The sequence below is a fragment of the Zerene cesonia genome, chromosome 20 (genome assembly GCF_012273895.1).
Source record: "Zerene cesonia ecotype Mississippi chromosome 20, Zerene_cesonia_1.1, whole genome shotgun sequence".
NCBI lineage: Eukaryota > Metazoa > Arthropoda > Insecta > Lepidoptera > Pieridae > Zerene > Zerene cesonia.
The window spans coordinates 6084716-6107108 of record NC_052121.1 but is presented as its reverse complement, the minus strand read 5'-3'; the positions used below and the strand labels follow the sequence as shown (position 1 = coordinate 6107108).

At 32.6% G+C, this 22393-nt stretch overlaps 1 protein-coding gene across 2 annotated transcripts in view; it reads left to right on the top strand.

The window, feature by feature from the left end:
• Positions 1–22393, top strand: part of LOC119835034 (potassium voltage-gated channel subfamily H member 8-like) — a 46238-nt gene that overhangs the window by 21400 nt on the left and 2445 nt on the right. The window contains exons 3-14 of one of the 2 annotated variants that reach the window (XM_038359626.1): positions 11227–11457; positions 14732–14869; positions 16791–16984; positions 17088–17322; positions 17407–17570; positions 18227–18443; positions 18648–18827; positions 20448–20647; positions 21210–21459; positions 21595–21710; positions 21797–22083; positions 22169–22361. In XM_038359626.1, the coding sequence (XP_038215554.1) occupies positions 11227–11457; positions 14732–14869; positions 16791–16984; positions 17088–17322; positions 17407–17570; positions 18227–18443; positions 18648–18827; positions 20448–20647; positions 21210–21459; positions 21595–21710; positions 21797–22083; positions 22169–22361 (2405 nt within the window). Of the gene's footprint in view, positions 1–11226; positions 11458–14731; positions 14870–16727; positions 16985–17087; positions 17323–17406; positions 17571–18226; positions 18444–18647; positions 18828–20447; positions 20648–21209; positions 21460–21594; positions 21711–21796; positions 22084–22168; positions 22362–22393 lie in introns of both variants that reach the window. The other variant, XM_038359625.1, reaches the window with a different exon arrangement.

The following is a 22393-nucleotide window of genomic DNA, read 5'->3' as shown; positions in this document are numbered from 1 at the left end:
AAAAATGAGCCTCGATTTCACTTTTCTCGGTGCGATTAAATAAAAGTGGAAAAAATATACATATACGAAAATAAAATAGTCTTGTTGTCTACTTGGGATTGAACTCCGAACTCTCGATTCGAATCTTTACAGTTCACGTATAGTTGATGTCCACTATAGAATCTTACAAGATTGTAATGAATTAAGCGTATAATATTTAAGTCCAGAGAATATTATTGAACAGACAATGTGGTAGGACGACAATTTATATTTTCACTTCACCCACTATTGAACATCCTCACAAGAAATGCACTATTAATTTATTACAAAAAAATGTTTATCTTTAATAAAGGTTACATTTAGTTATAAAGAAGGTACGTATAGGAAATAAGATACGATATTAAATTACTATTATCCATACCGATGTAACGAGTAAATCATTCAAACATTTTCCGCAATCTTAAATTATTATTTAATTTCGTGTTTTCGATTAAAATGTTTGAACCCGAGCTCAGCAATTATTTTGAGCAAATATCGATAAAGTTTTAAAAATTCTTTTTACACATCATCCATTTCACTCTCCATGTAGGTCATATATGAGATAAAACATTCATGGAATATTTTAAAATTAAATGACACGCTCTGAGCGAGATAACGTTATGAAAAAATTTAACGGTCTACACATGTGATTCTAGTTAAGACATCATTTAGAACTAGTTTACAGGATAAATAAAAAGAAATCGGAAGGGAAAATGAACAGCTACCCTTTGAATGCAAAGGATTGTATAACAATTAAGTTGTTAAAGGACTATTATTACGGACTCAGTCACTGTTACACGTGGAAAACTAAATTTTTATAATTCCTCTTGATATTCCTTTTGAATTGAGATTTATAATCTCGAAACTAGCCTTTCTGTTAATGATTTAATGTTCTGTTCTTCATTAAGCTCAGCTGTTTTATGATCATACATTTATTTAATAATTCCTTTTTATCAAACTAGAAAAACTAAATACATACGGATTACACTAGTACTATTACTAAATAGATACAACGTGCAGCATCGGAAACCTTAAAGTTTCTATTTTAAAAATAGAGCTCTCCAAGAGAGAACTCTTGAAAATAATTGGTTGAAATCCTTGGAAGACAACGATATTGGGAACTCGTTTTATTTGATCCGCAACATCGACAGGAAATAGGAAGAAAGTTCCATTAATTACAGATATCTGGAGGGTTAATAGAGCTCGGAAAATGCTTCCCGCATTTGTACCACACAAAGCATTTAGGCGTGTTTGTCCTGCGTACCTACATGAATAATGACTAAGGAAGGGGTCTGTGGGTTAAATACATATTGGCCTTTTATTATTCGAGTACATACATATGAAAAGCAAGCATTCCATTATTTACATGTAACGTAACAGTAGGCGTTTGTTTTCTTCTCTGGTGATGCTCTAAATACTGTTCTATTTTATAATTCTAGCACTATTCTATAATATAAAAAAACTATTATATACTCATGTGAATGTGTGTGTGTTGGATACAAAAGATTTGAGATGATAGAACATAGAGCCTGCTTGCCTCTTCATAAACTCGTGTCACGGGCATTGGTAAATATCATTGTAAAATCGGTGGCAAGATAACGTTATTCCCAAGAATAAAGAGATTGCATCATTATGTACTACGATCGAAATCACAGATATGCAAAGTAAATCTTAACGATCTCTTAACCGTATCAGCTTTCGTCAATTCAATCTGTATTTGAAATGCAAACGAAGCAAAATGCTAGACCACGAACACAACTTTTAAGGTTAATAAAATAAAACGTATTACTGGAATGACGATTGAAATATATCAAAATATTAAAATGGCTTGAAATATCAGTTGATAAATTCGCGTCATAACATTCAAACTAAATTAAATATTACCTAGCTTTACTTTATGTTTATTTATTACCACTAGGTATTTATTTTGTTTACTCCGATATGTACACAATTAATTAATAGTGAACCATTAATAAGCGTGGCTAGCCAACGGCAACGTACAAATTACAACTATTTTATAAATCTGTTCTTCTCTAAAATGCGAAATAGCTGATTTTATTGTTCATTTCATCGTTATCCACGCGATACTGATACGAGTAATAAATCCAAGAGTATTAGGGCTTTAAATTTGATGTGCAACATTTAATTGAAGTGGTCGAATTGCACATTATGAGTAGCAATTGGCGCCAGTTTCAATTAACTGAGTGTTATTTCGATACAGTCGAATCCTCAGCGCACTGACCGTAGGTACTCCAGTAAAATAAGCCAGAGCTTCGCCAACGTGCACCATATTGCAGTCATGACCGCAATAAAGTTATTTCTAGTTAAATGGGCCTATTCCCTGCGTCAATTCTTTTCTTGCAAACCAGAAACACTCTTTATGAATAAGTTTTATATGAATGCAGATAGATATAACATAAGAGCTTGAAGAAAAAAGTATTTTCAATTACCTAGCAATTGACATTATCGCTCATTGTTTTTTTAATCTAACCCATTCACAGTGCATTAATAAAAACATCTATTTTTTTCCACGATGAAACGGAGGCGCTAGGGGTTTGCCTTTGGGCCAATGATAGTATAGTAGATTTGGGGTGAAACGATTTCATTTGTGCAAACTCATGTTGTAGTTTTTCTTCACAACTGCTGTCCGGTTTTGATGCAGCTGTCATTTTTTGGAACATGCACTAGTGTTATACTAGTGCATGTTCTTAGATGGGTGATAATGTGACAAGTCAGCAGGGGGTAATATAAATTCCTCGTGCAAATCCAAGTTGTCATTTCTCCTTGAAGCTGCTAGTAATATTCAATTATTTAATATTCAAGATGAGTTACAAGCACAGAACTGATAAAGTTGGTTAGATGTTAGCTTGATAACTTTAAAGTTCGGGCTATCGTCATTAGTTCAAATTAAAAAAAAAAATAAGTATCATCGCCATTTAACAATCCCCCCTGTCAGAGGATTACATTACTAAAGAACTGCAAAACTATTTCATTTAATAGCAGCCCCTTATATAAGTCTTAGACTATGTAAAAAATAGTAAGACAAAATGGAGTGTACTTCCTCTTATATATAACAACAACATACATAACAAAGAATAATACACTCGTATGAAATATTGTCAGCAACCGTAAAGATAAATGCCGTCGCTCAATTACAATCCAGTATTTTAAATAATGATTGAAACACACAATGGCGCTTCCGTCCACAAAGGTTGGTAGAATATTGAAAGAAAATAATAATAAACTCAATACACATTTTCACCAATTTTCAATTTTCGGTGAACAAATATTTACATACCTGAAGATCCGCTTCGCGACCGCAAAGTTTTTATATATTCCTACCTGTTCTTATATAAAACTTTGTACCTAACTGGGATTATTTATGAAAATATTTTGACAAGTTTCAATAGGGATAAAATAAGATTTAAGGTCGTGTCTCAAAGATCCATGGGTATTAGAGGAAATCACTTTTGTCTTCCCCGATTCATCGTTGTGACTCACTTCTAAATAATTATAATGAATGTGAGTTTCATCTTATTGTTTTAATATAAAGAGCGTTTAGGATGACGAAGATTTTTAGGGTGAAATATGTAATCGTATGCCGCACTTTTCCCTTTGTACTATCCAAAATATTATGTTGACTATATAAAAAATAACAATTCTTTCTCACAATAAGGTCACCGACATCCCTGGGGTTATTGATAATAACGGCAAAAAAAACAGGAAAAGTCGGTTCAAAACAATTCTAAGGGCTTCAAGAACCAATAAACAATTACTGTTCTACTCTGTAAAAGAAAACTCTTAGTAATTACTTATTACAAGCTGTAAGAGTTACTATCACCACTGATAACATAATACTATACAAGTATCACTTAATCGAAGGTATTACGTACAGTACCTAGTACAGTATTATGTTATCTGTGGTATTACTAAACGAATTTATTCACACTAACCAAGTTGATAGCATAACTCGTTTCACTATAAATAAAGGAAATACCATCAAACTTGGTTGTGACGGGACGTTAAATTTGATTATAACTGGAAGTCGTTAAGCACCTGTCCGTAGACTGGAGACATAATCGAATGGTGACTGTGTGCACCGGGCGATGCAGACGTCGCGTCTGCTAGACTAATAGACTCTAATGACATCAAGATAACATTGCAGTTTTACAATTTATATTTTAACAACATTTAAGTTGAGCTATTTTATATCTTGTTTGACGATTGTTTTAAAAATATTTTGCCCTCTGCTGCGCCCGGTTGAATGCCGAACGAAAATCAAAGTTAAAAAAACATAGCTTATGAACATCGAAATTACGCCAATGCCTGAAATGATTTTTGATAAATATTTCCTCTTTCTTACCAATGTTATTTATCCTGAAAATTGTCATGAAATGTTTAAAATAAGGACTTTATTTTGGATGCGTTATAATTAAAACTAGTACTAGTATAGTATTATGTTATATGTGCTAGTACTATTAAAAGTAAGTACTGAGTACCTATATCGGTATTTCTAATTTGTTTTGACTCAATATGGATGCCCATGGCATATTAATCCGATGATCTTTATTTCAAAATATGTTGCGAAGGGTGAAATTTCATAATTTAAATCATCTTATAATTTACGTTGCGTATTTAGTGATGAATACGACGGACAATTCATCATGAATGAATATATGAACCGATTACAATATGAATTTGATTTAGTACCCTAAATATAGATATGACTAAATAAAACGCACTGATGACGAATACATATATAATTATTGTAATTATTTAGCATTTTCGAAATGATTCCATAAAAAAAATATTATATGTAGATATAAACACCAACAATTTATCTTACAGTATAATATGAATATTCGTACAAAAAAGAAATATCATAGATGTTATCTACATAGCATAGTTTTTATATGTTATAATTATATACTTGATGCTAAGAGCTATTCTAAAGAAAACGTATCTTTAATTTTTAGTTTTAGCTTTAAAATTCACTACGTTTTAAGTGTGGCTACATATTTAATGCTAATGTTCCAAAGTTGCAGCAAGTTAGAACACAATGTTCTATGATGTCAAACACAAATGAGCTTAAGATAAAATTGTATCTCATTTTCTCCACAAACTGAACTGTGGGTTCGAAGAAATGCACAGTGTAGGTAAATTGATTCACAGACTATGGTTTACGCTAGTATATAGTATCTTTAGTAGACGTTTAGGAGGCTAAATGTATACGCCATTAAACGTCTAAATGAATTGTGGTCCCGTTAAACAATGCAGGTTTAGTTTTACACTGAGACTATAGGCTAGATAACATTATGATTGATCCTTGTTTATTATAAAAAAACTAAGCTCCCTGAACCTAAACTCCCTGGCTTCGCCCTCGGTACTTTTTATATAACCCTCGAGGATGGCGTACATATCTATCACTAAACGAATTTTCGAAATCGGACCAGAGGTTAGCGGATATTAACAGCTTCTGAGATTAGCACGTTTAATAGAACAAACTCTTTAGTTAAACATTATTTGTATACCAAAGATGAAAATACGATATATACGAACGATTAATAAATAAAAGCTTTCTATACATACCTACACTTCATGTTTTGTATATTTGAGTCAAATGATTTATAAAAGCCTGGACTTTATACAAATATTCCTTCAATTCACAGTTCAATTTTCATTATATTTCACCGAAACGCAAATAGACATTAAAGCTTTCGCAATTATCAGTTGTCGCGTTGACACAAAAGCTAAAAGCAAAAAGTTCTATGAAAAAGCCTGACGTGCAGTGAAAAGAATTGTTACTCTAGGCATAACTTGTAAAATGCGAGTTGGAATAAAACAGGTACATTCTTTTTTACCGTAAAACAAACATATGCGTTGTTATTTTTGACATAGCAAATGTTAATTAAAATATGGACAGATTATATTTTTACTTATAAAAATAATAAAGAATGCTCTTCATATTACTTAAATGAAGATTTCGCTGAAAATGTATTGAGTTTTTTTTAACTGCTAGGTTATATTTAGTTTAAGACAATCTAATGAAGAAAAATTAAGTCTTAGATACTAAATATCAAATATATTTTTTAAGTATCGTTTATTATTTTGTGGTTTAAGTAGGTACTGGTTTTTAAGAAATCAACTCTTATCCAACATTTCATTATAACTATAGTAAAATGTTTGAGGCAGTAATTTGGTAGGCACTTTAATTAACAACCAATGTGTAAAACTTTATTTCTCTGCACGTCTGAATCAAGTCTCGCCGCGCCTAATTGAGAAAGTTTTTGTAAGCTTCCAGCGGTTCCAATAAATTTATTTCAGCCCGAAAATAATGTCGTCATTCTATTCAATAAATATTTCATTCAAATTAATATTGAGTGGTGTATCTGATTGGAAATTCATGTAGCTTCTTAAAGGTACGTAAATATTTGTATAAGTCGAGGTCACACGACAAGGTCGACTCCTTCTACAGTTCTAAAATTTCCGCGAAGTTTACCGAATTCGAAATATGTAGTTATTTTTCATCCGCATTCATCACTTTTCAAATCAATACCTTTTCTAGAATAACGCTCTAATAATTTTGAACTTATGACCGAAGATCACTTCAATAAGATACGATCAAAATAAAACTATTTGAGAACAAATTCGATTTAGAATAACATATCGAGAAGGTACTTGGTTCTATAGTCATTATAGTCATAGCAAATATAAAACAAATTCTGTCTCATCCGCATCCCGTATAATTTTACAACAAATGAATTGACCTGTAAGTAAGATGAAAATCGTAGTTTCGTTACATTGTGTAGATGCTACATTGAACCGCATCGGTGTCATCAATTTTCCCTTTTTCCCGAGGGATCAAGTCTTTGTAAGGATTGGAGCGGATTTAAAAAGTGTTACGCATTCGTGCAGTTTTTATTCGTGAAAATTATATGGTATTTAATACAGAAAAGTGAGTTGATTTCAATTTCATGTAGAATTATAGGTAACTCATATATCTTATCATTATATAATGAAAAATAAATACGTGTGTTAAGACATCGAATTTTGAATAGATTAGGATTAATGCGGAGGTATTATATTTTGTATAAGAAACGAACACCTGCTAAACTTAATTGAACAAATAAAATCCATCTTCGTGGTTGAGAAAAAAACACATATTCAAACCAATTTCTTCTGGTTAACGAACCTCACAAGAAGTCCATCAAAAAAGGTTATATGTGATATACTTATTCAGGTATATGAGTTCGAATGCGCCGTTAGCAGGTGGGCGATTGTGGAGAATGGAGCGAGGTGGAGTAATCAAAACTTACCCCTCGGACTTATATCGCTTTGTAATATTCCTGAGTGTTGGCTGCGCTTTAGCATTGCACAAGTTAAACTTACCTCCGGCAAGTTAATTATCCGCTTAGTTTTTTTTTTATTTTAATTACAATAACCCAAGCCTCTTATTTAATAAAATGGTAAAGTGTTGTTCATATTTAATTATTCATAGAGTTTTACGATAATCTGGGTGGATGATAAAATTTAACATAAAGAGCTGTTGGTGAGGTGTGATAAAACACATTTCAATCGCTCAACATCATTCCGAAACTTTGAGAAAAATATAATGACGATCAAAAATCAAAAAACGCGATTCTACGCGATTCTGACTGAAACGCAAAGCAAAGTGTGAAAGATCAAAAGATGGTCATTTATAACAGTTACACCATTCATTTAACATTCAATTGAAGAGAAGAAATAAATTATAATACCTAATACCACTCATACTAATTTATTAAAAATAAATAAAATGAATTTAAGTAAGCTTTCAAAAAATAGCCTGTTCCACTCCTGAATAGTGTAACTTTCTCTTAGTTAAAGAATTTTCTTGCTGGGATCGGTACTTTCTGTGATTTCTCCATAAACAGGAGGAGATACAGACTTTATACAAGAATTCCCAACATCCTAATCACACTAATACTAATGTGTAATAACAAACCCTAATCTTAATTATAAATGAACATCCTAATATTATAAATGTAAATGTGCGTGTTTGTTCATAAGTCTTTCAGGTCGTAATGGAGCGATGCAACTATGACTTATGAGGTTGATGAGTGATATACTCGTATTCTTCATTGAACGTTAAAAGAAGACTACGAGTGTATTCGTTATATACACGTTACATAGTTTTCATTACATTATTCATGAACGTAAATTAAAAAAGACAATTGCTACTTCATGAATACTAAAGCTATATACGATTTTTAGAACGTTCAACAACTACTGAGATTACAGGTGAGGTGAACACGGGTTTTATATACCGTAGGTATATAGGAAAAACGCACTTGACCCGCCTAAGCCCGGAGCTATGTCTTTGATGAAAAACAATAGAAATCCACCTATAGGTAAAGAATTTCATAAACGTAGTGGAGAACGTTCAATAGACATGAACGAGATTGGTGGAATAAGGCCCCTCTATATTTTTCTGTCTAAAATACCTGTTGTCCCCTGTTAATTGATTTTCTTAAGAGCTTTTACACACATTAAAATAACGTTCATGAACAAGAAAGTGGTTTCAAATAAAACAAAACGATAAACTATGTGTATCCTATCTATTCACTCTCAAATAAATGTACATTAGTAAATAATAAATGTTCGTGATTTATATTTTTATCTTAGTATTCGTATACGTAATTTAGGCAATTCGATTCATTACAGCCTCATCGGAGAATATTTTCTAAAGAAATCACCGTTTTAAAAATAGTAATGTATTTTTTTTCCAGCATTGATTTTGTTTTTCCATAATTGCTTTAGCGTCTGACCGATAAAATGTAAATATTTTTCTGGCTACAGGCATACTATTTCATTATTCATTTTCATCAACCCAGTTGTCAATGCGTGGGACGCTGATCCCTTTAAAGTGTTTCAGTTATATGTAGGATCCAGTCCTAAACAAAATTAATTACAAAAGAGGTTTTAATGCGAAGGACACATTTACAACAGACGTCTTTCACCATAATATACATGTATTTCTTAAATGATTTAATATATATTATATGTATACAAAATACGTGTAAAAACTACATTTGATATTCCAGAAAGTAATTTACTGCTGCTCGTACTTATACCTACTTACTCATATTAACTGTTTCATTAATAATAATGAAAGGAAGATATTAGAGACGAGTGAATGGATCTTAATATAGTTTCTACATCGTAATCTACTTATAGCTGTAATGGCTTTACAAATAAAACGTATGAGAGTCTCGTAACAGCAAAATATAAATTATTGCTCAATAAAAGTTCGACTTTAAAGAACGATTAGCGATAAGTGCTTCAACAAAGGGTTACAATGCGAATAATTATACATCAATCAAGCTTTTAACATTAAATCTACTCTATGTAGCTCAGATCTATCTCATTACTTCTCTCATAAATACAATTGAATTGCAACAAATGCAAACGGATCACAGATCAATATTCAAAAAATGTTGTCCTACTATAACTTAACTCGACTTTGTCTCGACAATTAGAATTGATGAAGGATATAATAGGCTTTCGATGTAAACATCGATTAATTATTATATCAAATACGAAACATTGCGTGTGATACATGGATTATAACATCCTACAAAACGGCAAAGTCTCTATTGTCGATAAAGTAGATGGAGTCCACCCGCATCAATCACAGACCTCAAAGTTGGTGGCATAGATATAGAAACACGTTTGAACAGTTTCAATTTACAACGCCTTTAACAAATGAAACGTCTGTCACTTAGCAATTCAGTATTCATATTGCAATCCGCACATATTTGAGCCTCAAAAGTTAAGGGCACAATTACAGTGGAACAGATGCGAAACTGTGGAATAATTTCGCATGCATGCGTAGTCACTAAGCCACAAACTGAGATGAATTTGATTCATAGCTATCATATTGTATTATAATAACATATGCATGGTATTGTAACAATGTTTACTGAGAACACATCGGGTTAAAATTAGCATTCGCATTGAATTAATTCACGTTATGAATCTGGTTACCAATTGGACTAAATTAAGTGCTGATATTCATACTTCCAGCAACAGCTGGTCCGACTTGGGTGCTCGGTCTATTTATAAATGAAAGTAAATATTTAAATTAAAAGCCATTCTGGATTTTAAATTAATAGCTTTGATTACACAATCAACGCGATATTTGTTAAACATTTCCTCCCAAATCAGTTTATCGGAACAATAGGGAACTCGGGTTTTATTAATACTACATTTATTCTTGATGAATAAAGTAAAGCAACACAATTTGTTAATTTTAGAGATTGTTTCATGTATGTCGCAATAAGATAGTAAAAACTGTTAGATTATAATCTAGCTTGCACGATAGCAAACTGTCGAAAAGTTGGGATCCGTAGCATCTGCTTGCAATTGTATATTTGTACATTATATTTTTTACAATAATTTAATGCGAACATATCGCAGTTATATTTATTATACCGAGAATTCAGTTTTTCCAACGGCGATTTCACAAGTCTACGGTTTCACATGAACAGAGAAAAATTAAAGCGTCAAATTGTGTGTGTCAAAGTGCGTTACGGATTACAATTTTTTGTCTGATTACAATCTCGCGGGAATCTATCGTGCAAGATTGTAATCTTATCAGCGAAGAATTATAGGCACCGTTTTCAATCAAATGTATATTATAAAAAGATATATAAGAACAGAATCAGGATTCTCTAGTAGGGTTATTAGGTTCACCATCCCAATATACCTACATAGTGTAAAAGATTTGTTTTGCTGAAATTGCGAAAATCGAAAAAAATAGCATTACTATTTAGAATCCTTTTGGATCCCTAAAAATATTATAAATGTGAGAGTAACTCTCTCTGTCAGTATGTCTCTTTTTTATGCCCAAACTAAAGAGACGATTGGGATGAAGTTTGGTTCCAAGATGATTTATAATGTTTTTCAGGAAAAATCACAGGTTTTTTTTTGGAAATCCCGCGACAACGGGAACTATGCAGGTTTGTTTTTGACTACGCGGGCTAAACAACGGGTAGAAACTACTTCTACATATTTGTTCATTGATCGTTTCCCGCCACGTTTACTCAGGCTTACGTTTACGACCTCTGGCTTGCTAGACCAAAGTTTGAATTCATATATGAAATCGAACACAAGTATGAGAATACTGGAACTAAATCAATATCTAATAATATATGTTTCTCCATGCAGATAGTAACTTCGTGTTGGGGAATGCCCAAGTACCGTCGTACCCCATCGTTTACTGCTCGGACGGGTTCTGCGAGCTGACGGGGTGGGCGCGCGCGCACATCATGCAGAAGGGGTGCGCCTGCAAGTTCCTCCATGGCCCCGACACGCATGAAGACCACCGCCGCGAGATCGACGCAGCCCTTGACTCTAAACATGAACTCAAGCTGGAACTCATCTTCTATAAGAAAATTGGTAAAATTAAAACAAATTTATACCTTAGTCACTTTCTAGAAAAAAAGATTAGTTAGAAAAAAAGATACAGCAATGAGTGCTTTGAATAATGTTTGACTGTTGACACAAATTGGGTCAAGTTACACGCTATTCGTCGTGCGAGTCGAATCGGGTCAAACTCGCATCAGTGAAGTTACCAAAGCTAAAACTGTATGTAAACATGCTCTCTCTGCGTTGAGGTGCGTTTAAACTAGTAAAGTTGAAACTTGTAAAGAAATTGGATTAGCGGAGTCAAGCTTTATAACACGATGGGATTGGCTCGCACTCGGTGACTAATCCTCACCACTTTCTATGTAACATGTGAATTCGTATTCAAAACTACATTTTAAATGCATACGCTGAGTTATTTATATTTAGATATTCGTTATGATATAAATACTTAATAAAATTAATTTGATATTTCTTCCCTGCCCTTGCTATAAGAAGTTAAATACAAATTTGCTATTTCGGTTGTTTTACAGATAAAAATCACAATATAGAAATTAAAAATACTGAAATAAGACAAATACCTACCTACAATATAATGGTAACTTTAATAGTAAGTTCCGGCGATAAACTTACGCATTGAATATTAAGGAATAAGGATCATCCTTATCTTTAGATTGCACTTGACGGCTCAATTCAATTTAAATTGAAAAGCCAATTCTGATCACATCTTTTCAAGATTCATTATCCTTTACTTTCTACGAGTTTAATAACAGATATTCAAATGATGAATTAAGACACAATCATGCCGTAGAGGTATAACAAAAGAGTCATAATTAAATATTTAGTTAAAATGGTATAAATGAATTATCGCATACAAAGGCAGCTTTGATATTTGACTTTATCACAGTGATTTCAGAAATCTGTCAAAGAACCGACGCGACTGTGAAATATATCGTTAAGATAGCTACGTTTAGACAACATGTAAAGCCTTCTACATATATTATTTTTCATGATTGTGAACTCAATATTTATTTATAGCAACAATTAATTATTTCCATTAGAAATAAGTCTATAATTAATTGGTTTATCTTGCTCTGTTCACCCCAATTGGATTGACTGCTTTTGTTCTCTCATCGCGCTAGTTTATACTACTATAAATAATTAAATATATTCAATAGACATATAGGAACATACAGTCAATTAAGTCTGAATGTATGCTTCTGTGGGTATTTCTAAAACCAATTTAATATAGGTACCTATTAAAGAAAGTGCCGTAATCACCCATGTACATTGGCACTGATAACATAACAAGACATAGGAAACATACATTAAGATCTAATAATCTAATTTTTTTTTATCAAACACAAGTTATGACTGATATTTCATTATTTAAGTTCATATTACACCTGTGTTAGTTTGTTTGTTTTTCTTTTTTTCACGTCGCAACGAAGCGATTTCATAATATGATTTTTGTATCTGGAAATAGTTAAGATAGTGACATAGACACTTACATTTTATCGCAATGAAACATCTCATACCCATGGGAATTTCCTTTGAATACACGGGCGAAGCCGTCTGAACTAAAGGTAGTACTTGTGTACAATTTAATAACTTTTGTAATTGGGATACGTTTATGACACTTTATACAATTAATATAGTATCATCTACTAATGTAATTAAAATTCTATCTCTTGCATTAGATATATTTCATGACATAAGCAATTTTTTCTATTTTAAAATTCAGTTGAAAAGTTGAGGATATTATTTCAAGTTGTCATCGCCATTCTGGAAGTTGAAATACAGCTAATTACTCTTAGTCGAGTTTCTTGCCACTCACAGTAAATTAGTCGTTTCGTTTAAATTTGCAAGAATAACAAACCTTTTATGTCACAGTTTGGAGGTTTATTGGGATGGAAAAATGAAAAAAGGGTCTTAATTTATGACGGAAAGAAAATGATTAGGACTTTCGTGACTAAAATGTATAAATTCATGCGTTTTATTATGTAACTTTTGTTTCAAAAATTATTTTGTAATTATTAAAAAAGCAAATATTACTGAAACGTTACTTATATTATCCAGTTAATGAAAACACTTTAATTGTCAACATTAAAGCTTTTCAACGCGTTCCAAGCCGCTATCGTAAACAAAATCCTATAAGAACTTTACGATTCCTTTCGTCAAAATTAAACTTTTACAAGCACACAGATGTGCGTTGTCACAATTCTTGATACAAACAGGCCTTCGGAGTTTTAAATACTTTAGTCTTGACATTAGTATAATTCAGCTGCTATATAAAAAAGTAAAGTGAAATGTTGTTTGGTACATGTTGTTTTTGTGAAAAACAAGATTAACCTTGTATAATAATAAAAAAAAAAAATGAAATTAATATGATGTTTTAATTAACTTCGGGAAGAATGGGAACGTAATATTGACACGGGATGGTATCTCAATAGAACGTGTTAAATAATATCGTATTTTGTTAACAAAGTAATTACCTATGTAATTAAAAATATTTAATGCTTATTCTCTTATTCATTAAACGAGTAGTAGTGCATAGATTTCTAAAATGATCAGTTTCTATGCTTGCTCTCTTACAATAGACAAAGGTTATTATTATTTATTAATTTATATAGGTTTTTCATTACATTCTTCACTTAGAATCCGACAAAACTAAATCTCAGTTGATAAGTATATGTCAAATGAAGTATGTTTTACGTATAAATAAAAAAAAACTATTGCATTGCGTTTCAATTGCGAAAAAAAACAAAATGAGGGTACTCTATATATCTATACATATAATAAAACCGTAAAAAAAAACTGTGTCTGTACATTGAATATATTAAAAAATAGATCATAATTAAATGGGGTTCAAAAATAGTAGGTAATAGAATACGAATCCAAAAAGTCGTGTCTGCTTGTCGAAATTTCCGTTGACTTATAATAATCGAGATCTTGAACATTTGATGTAGTTGATTTCTACCCAATATCTGCGAAAATTTGGGAAGAAAAGTATGATATCTATACGTTAAACCCAATTTTATTGAAAGACTCCAATTGTTTACGGTCAAAGTTCACGCGAACGAAGTCGCGGGCACCAGCCAGTAATAAATAAAATAACGAACGTGACGCTGGTCAATCGATATTTTAAAAATTATAGATTATATAGTATGAGCGAGCGTAAAGAAATGTCATCTACATTTCTTTATGCATATAGCATTTTCACCGTAAAATTATGAATTATAAGAATAACTTGTAACATTTGTTTGCCGATATATACATATTCCATTACATTAGTCTTATTTTACAGGAACACCTTTCTGGTGCCTGCTCGATATCGTTCCAATTAAAAATGAAAAACGGGAGGTCGTGTTGTTTCTCGCCTCATTCAAGGATATCACAAATACAAAGATGGCCGCCATGAATACTAATGAGGACTTCGATAGCGGTAAGTAAACTAAGATAATCTTTTTGAATGATACCTAAATTGCATATATACCCTTTAAGGACTGTGTAAATATTAAATGTATACGTACTCGTGTATCCTCTTTAAACCTGTACTTCCAAATAAAATACCTATACATTTTTACCATAGAGGAAATCTATAATACTTAAGCATGACTACAAAATACATAGAGTAATAGATGACTTACATTGTAATGTTGTGATACACAAAGTAGACCTACCGAGTAATAAAAATTAGGCTGTTGCAATCGTATAGTGGGAAATAAATACCTTTAGATTAGTACCTACTAATGATTATTTATATAACATAATTATTTAAAATGTACATTTTACCAACCTGTAACGTGTTCCGAGCACGTTGTTGTGACATTAGACCCTTCGTTGGATCGTCATCGCACGGTAAAAACTCATTTAAATGTTTGTAGGTGTTTCGTTAACATTTGTTTTGGTAGTAAATTAGCTAGCTAGAAAATACTTGAAGTATGGTACGATAATTATCATTATTTTTTGTACTAAGTAGGTGTTTAAATGTAGGTAGTTAATAGGCATAGAATAGTGTAGAACCCTGGAAAACTTCACATCAATAATACTATCATGTTAATTAGACAATGTGTTCAGATAGGAAAATTTATAATATTTACCATTATATATTAGTAGAATGTTTTCTATACATTGTTTTTATGGCAAGATAAAATGATGTACGCTTCTTTTATGATATCTGCCTACGGAAACCACCCTGTAATTACCGAAAATTAATAGGCCATTGTTAGCGAATCTGCCGCTCGCATATCACGTTTCTTCAAGAAAATTCAGGTATAATATGACCGTAATAAACACGTCACAGCATGTTATAATACGCCTGTTATTTTAGTATTGCAATATAAGCGACAGGTTCATTAACAATGATAAATTTTTTGATCAAATAGGTCTGTCAACACTTTCAGGGAAATAAAACCGTTTTTAGTAACATATCATGAATTTTCTGGTTATTATTAATACAATAAACATTTCAAAGAAATAGATTTCGCTTAGTTATATTTCCTTATAAAAAATCATATTTGAAAACATTACTGATTTAAATCGAGTGTATTTAATAACTAGGTTAATCTCTATCATGAAAATGCATGTTGGGTATAAGAAAATTCTTTCGAGTATCATCGTAATAAATATATTTTATTAATGAAAGTTGCATCGTGGTATAAATTTCGTTGTTTTAATAAATTAAGTTGTGCTATATCTTAATTTAAAAAAAGGAAAATCCCTTAATAATATTAGATGGACACATACTTTGTGAATTATGCGCATGTATAATTTTCATGTTAATCTTAGAATTAAATGAATAGGTAAGTCTTACGCATGTTTGTACCTTATTTGCTATCACATCCATTTCTAATTCTTTAAAGTAATATACATCTGTATGGGATTTTCTTTATGAACCGAGAAAGCGAATTATTCTTATTTTCAAACCTTACCCCAAAATTGTAATACCCTCATATAATCCGTCTCGTCTCGCATTCATTCACATTTCTTCTCGTGAATATTCATTATGCTTATCCTTTGCGTGACTGTCGAGTGATTCCATCATCAAAAACTTTTCATAGCTTACGGCACAAAGAAAATCCTGTACTTGTAACGTTTTTACGTCTGTAGCACTTAATGTAACGGCTTTTAGGAGCCTTCCACACGAGCGCGTAGATTATTTCGAGCAATATTTTACGTCGTTTATAATGATTCATCAAGTTGAATTTTGATATTATTCAAAACGATTCTTTTTTATGAAGTCGTGTGGGAGGGTTACACACAAACAGTTAGTATAGTAACAGGGTGGTTTATGCGTACAGGAGCCGCGGTGCGGCCTTCGGCTGGCGTGGTAACTCTAGCGTTGTCCCCATTTGTACCCGCAGCGGCACTCTTGGGCGCCCGGTTCCGAGCTGAATCTAGTTGCCTCCTTCCAGACCCGAATGGCAATCTTGACCCCGAAGCGCCTTCACCTGCTAACATGGGCAGGCGGCGCTCCAGGGCCGTTCTTTACCAGCTTTCAGGACACTACAAACCGGATAAAATGAAGTCTAAACTAAAACTCAACAATGTCAGTAAGGTAGACCAATTGCTTCTAACAAATGAATTGCATTAAGTTAAGATTTAAAATATCTACTAAATAATGTATGTATAAATAATGTTAAAATATATAAACATTTTAGAACCTGCTACATTCATCCGATCCTCCGCTTCCCGAGTACAAAACGTCAGCGATAAAAAAGTCCAAATTTATTATCTCGCATTATGGCGTTTTTAAAACCTTCTGGGATTGGTTAATCCTAATAGCGACATTTTATGTAGCGGTTGTTGTGCCGTATAATGCCAGCTTCGTTGACGAAGGCCACCCAAGGATAAGTGTAACGAGCGATGTCATAGTGGAAGCACTTTTTATAATAGGTACGTGGAAATATCAATTTTATAAAAATGTAATTAATTAAAAATTGTTTAATATCAGCTTATTAAGATGGTTATTATATTCAGATATTGTCCTCAACTTCCGAACGACGTTTGTAAGCAAGAAAGGGGAAGTGGTATCGGACTCCAAAGCGATAGCTCTTAATTATATTCGTTCATGGTTCGTGGTGGATCTCCTGGCCGCGCTCCCTTTTGACCTACTTTACGCTTCAGACGTATACAGCGGGACGGTAAGACACGTTAGCAATGCCGACTAATTAATTAAACAGCGAAGTTTTAATTATTATTGTATCAACGAACTTCAAACGGTTCCAGAACTGTCTTAACTGTTTAGATTCTCAACATGAGCGCTTTGTTTGATATTTCGCGAATTGTTCGATCCTCTTCATAGGAGATCATAGATAGTTGATGCGAATACTAAATGTTTCAAAAGCTATTGTTAGAGTCTGGAGAGTTAAATCCATAAAGCTCCTGCAAAATCAACTAGTTGCTATACGTGATTTTAATATGTAATATATCGATACAATGTTTCACGCAGCGCTTTTATAGTGAAGTATGATAGCTTAAAATAGAAACTTTATCACGGTAGGTTACAAAGTGTGAATTAAATGAAAATGTAAACGTAACATTGTATACTGTCATGTTCTATGGCACTTATGAAAATAAATGATTGGATCGTCTATCCATTTTCCACATGAGAACGGAACTTTTTGAATTGTCACGTACCTACATTACGTTGACGCCACCTTTTGAAAATTATACAACCGACATAGGTACTATTATCTATATATTTCGAAACGTTATGTACGCGTACCTCATCACATATAATGCTTAAATAATTGTACATAAATTAAATTATAATGCAAAATTTTTCGCTTTTATATAGGAGTCTACGCACGGTAATGTTCACTTAGTCAAGCTCACCCGTTTGCTACGTCTCGCTAGACTACTGCAGAAGATGGACCGTTACTCCCAATACTCAGCCCTCATCCTCACGCTACTTATGTTGTCGTTCACTTTAGTCGCTCACTGGCTCGCCTGCATTTGGTTTATCATTGCTGAAAAAGAGATTGAACATCACAAAAATGAAAGTTGGGATTTAGGTAATTTCCATATTATATCATACAACATTGTTACATTGTTCAAGATTCCCTACATATTAATCGAATATGTTTCATTTTATAATATAAAACGATAGATATTAACCAAAAAGAATTATTTGTCTCAATAACATATATATTTACTGCCAATCGCAACAAGAAGTTAGAACTTAATAAACTCGCTACGTGTTCTTTTTGTCTTCTAAGGTTGGATCAATAACTTGGCGGAAAGATTGAAAATACCAATAGGGAACATATCACACAGCGAAAGCTATGTCACGGCGCTGTACTTCACCTGTTCGTCGTTAACGAGCGTCGGCTTTGGAAATGTGTCAGCGAACACTTTGCCAGAGAAAATTTTCAGCATACTAGTTATGTTGGTGGGAGGTTAGATTCTACTTATATTTACAACTCATCGCGGCTCCGCCCAGATTATCATAACATAAAATAAAATATAGTCTATGGCAGAGACAGAAAACGGTATCTATTGGAAAATGACATTTTAAAATCGGTTCGGTAAATCCGTAAATTCAGAAATTACTCCGTACAACGTCACAAACTCACAAATTTAGAATATTTTGTGGTTTGTTGGATGACCATATTATAAACTAATATAAATAAAACTTTACCTCTTCATATCAATATAGATAGATAACGTGTTATTGATAAGTTGGATTATTTCGAATCAAAAAGAGTAATTGAGAATATTAATAGATCTTCATAATTAATATACCATTATTTTGTTAGTGTTCTAAATTGACTGATAATAAAAAAAAAACTATATATTTATTGTTTTGTGTATGTCAAAGTTAAAGTGATTTGAGTATGTGAAACATACTACTAAAAGTATGTACCACATCGTATTTTAATAAACTAAGATTTAATTATGATTGAGTATATACACTTCTGTAGACTAGTATTGTGCTTTACATCCGACGACATAGAAAATTAGTTCTATCTAATTACTACATTATAAATGAGTTGGCTCTTGAGGTCAGGTATTATTTCATTATCACGTAATTTACTTAGTCTTACTTAGTAACTTAAGCTATACATATTATATGTACAGAGAAGGATTTTGGTCTTTGTTTTGTTTAGAGATTAGTCAATCTCTAATATGAATATCAAACAAGACAATATTTTATTAATGAGGCCCTTTTTCACTTACAGACACTATAAATTATATACTAATGTCTTTCCTGTTAATAAAAGAAGTAAAGGAGGAAGAAATTGTCCTTTCTATAATATTACGCGTACGTCATAGTTTTCATGCTGACTGACAAACAGTGCACCAAAATTACAAACCTGTTTACTCACCACACACTTTCGTTCTATTAATAAAGTTATTATTACTTTTGTTGAGCACATTTAAGAGGCAAGAAAATATCGCTCAGAATTGTTCTCTTGTCTCACATTTATTTAGATATTATTTATTATCAAAAGTGAGCAGTGTCTCAACGGTAAAATTACTCGTTAGTGTTAAAAGGCCTTACCTAAGGTTGAATTTATAAAACTAGACATACTTTGTCACGAACTAACAAAGTTCTTGATAATGGGATAATGTAACTTAATATTAATATAACTTCTTACTTTAAAAAGTATCGTTCGCTCAGCATCTGATACTGAGCGCGTCAAATTACGTAACGAAACCCTTCAGATATTAATTTAAGCTCACAATGCAATAGAGACGTTGATTCGATCAATACCTAGTAGAAAATTAAACCCAAATCTCAAGTAAAAGTTTTCTTATTTTTGTTTACTTGTATTTGTGCTATAATATATATTACGAATATTTCTGTTACAATATGTAATATTATGTATGATGTACATATATGACTAGATTCAATTTTACGCACTTATAATTTGTATAAAATAATTTGAATATCTTCATAATATTCGCGGTTTCATAGCATGGACGGTAGCCAATCTTTGAGAAAGCTTACAATTCTTATTTAGATTAAAACACGAATCCAACACTTACGTAAATATATTTGTTGTTTTTATCAGCTCTAATGCACGCTGTGGTTTTCGGTAACGTAACCGCAATCATACAAAGGATGTACTCGCGCCGATCGATGTATCAAAGTAAATGGAGAGATTTGAAGGACTTCCTGACTATCAACCAAGTCCCTAAGGAGCTGAAACAACGAATGCAAGATTATTTCCAGACGATGTGGTCTCTCAACCATGGTATTGATATCCACGAGGTGAGCTTATTGATTACTTTAGCATAGTTAGTATGGTATAGTAGGTGGTATATATACTGACGATGATTTCAATAAGCGATGTATGCAGAAATATTAACGCACGTTATGTTGTGGGAAGTATAATCGGATCGTATTCCTCCCACATACACACTAATGTAAATGATTTGTTCATCAAAATTAATGTCATTTGCTAACTTGACGTGAAATACATGCTGTTATAGCCAGAAATATGATAAATTATAGCTTTTCTATCCGCGAGCCTATAATGAAAAGCATTTTCTATTGTCTCGTTAGAAAGAATCTCTCTCTTTTAACCGAATTAAATGAGGTGGAAATACAAAACGGTCCGTTTTATCTGCACCCTCTAAGCTTTTATTTTGTGTTTTTCAAGAAAAAGGATAATAGCATCATTCGCCATTAAATTATAATTATAATTCAATAAAATTAAGATTAAATTTGTTAAAAACAAAGAGCACGATCATAAAACTTATGTCTTAATTTATGTGGATAGATATTTACGATTCCAGCGTTTGAAGAAAATAATGGAGGTATATTTTTTTAGACACTAAAAGAATTCCCAGAAGAGTTGAGAGGCGACGTTTCGCTACATTTACATAGGGAAATCCTGTCGCTCCCAATATTCGAGTCCGCCTCTCAGGGCTGCCTCAAGCTTCTATCTCTGCATATTCGAAACAACTTCTGTGCTCCCGGCGAATATCTCGTGCACAAAGGCGATGCATTGACATACATTTACTACATTTGTAACGGCTCAATGGAAGTGATGCAAAATGATATGGTTGTTGCTATATTGGGTGAGTCAGTACATTGTGTAGAAATTTCCTATATTTATGATATATTTTTGCTACTGGACATTTCTACAAATTGCAATTTGAACTAGACATTGAAGGTTTGTATAAATATTAATAAGTGCAATCTTTATTGGTCAGGAAAGGGAGATTTAGTGGGTTGTGATATGAACACCCACTTACAAGCTTACAACGGTACGGGTACATCGCAATCTAATAACCCCGACGTCGTCGTCAAATCTAGTAGCGACGTGAAGGTATACATAATTTCCTTTAACATGAAATTTGCATTAAAACTTTGAATAATTAAGGTCTTGATAATGGAGCAAGTTTAATATTACAGGCGCTCACTTACTGCGATCTCAAGTGCATTAACATGATTGGTCTAGCCGAGGTACTGCGCTTATATCCAGAGTATCAGCAGGAATTTATACACGATATACAACATGACCTCACGTATAATTTGAGAGAGGGATACGAGGCAGAGCAGGAATCTGATGGAAACGGACACCCTTCGTTGACGCTTCCCTCAATATCGGAAGATGATGAAAACGCAGCAGAAGATCAGGCTCTATCACCGAAAAAACCACTGGTTCCGAGTACCAGTAGTCCCCGTCATGCAAGATTTAGGTAACTAACGTTCACTTTTTTGAAAAACAATTACTGTTGTATCGTTACACCGAGATCAAAACAATAATAAACATTTTCTTTTCAGATCGGACGGGCAAGCCCGATTAACTCATAGAGAATTACGAGAGAGAATTGAAAGACAACGTTCGGTAGCAACGCCCAAAATTACGAGAGCCGACTCTTTAGAAGGTTTAAATTTAGAAATACGTTCGTCTGTTGAGAGACTCGACACACAGGTATCCAGTTTACATCATGACGTCGCCGCGCTCAGCATGGAGGTTGGTAAACAATCAAATAACATGCACAATAT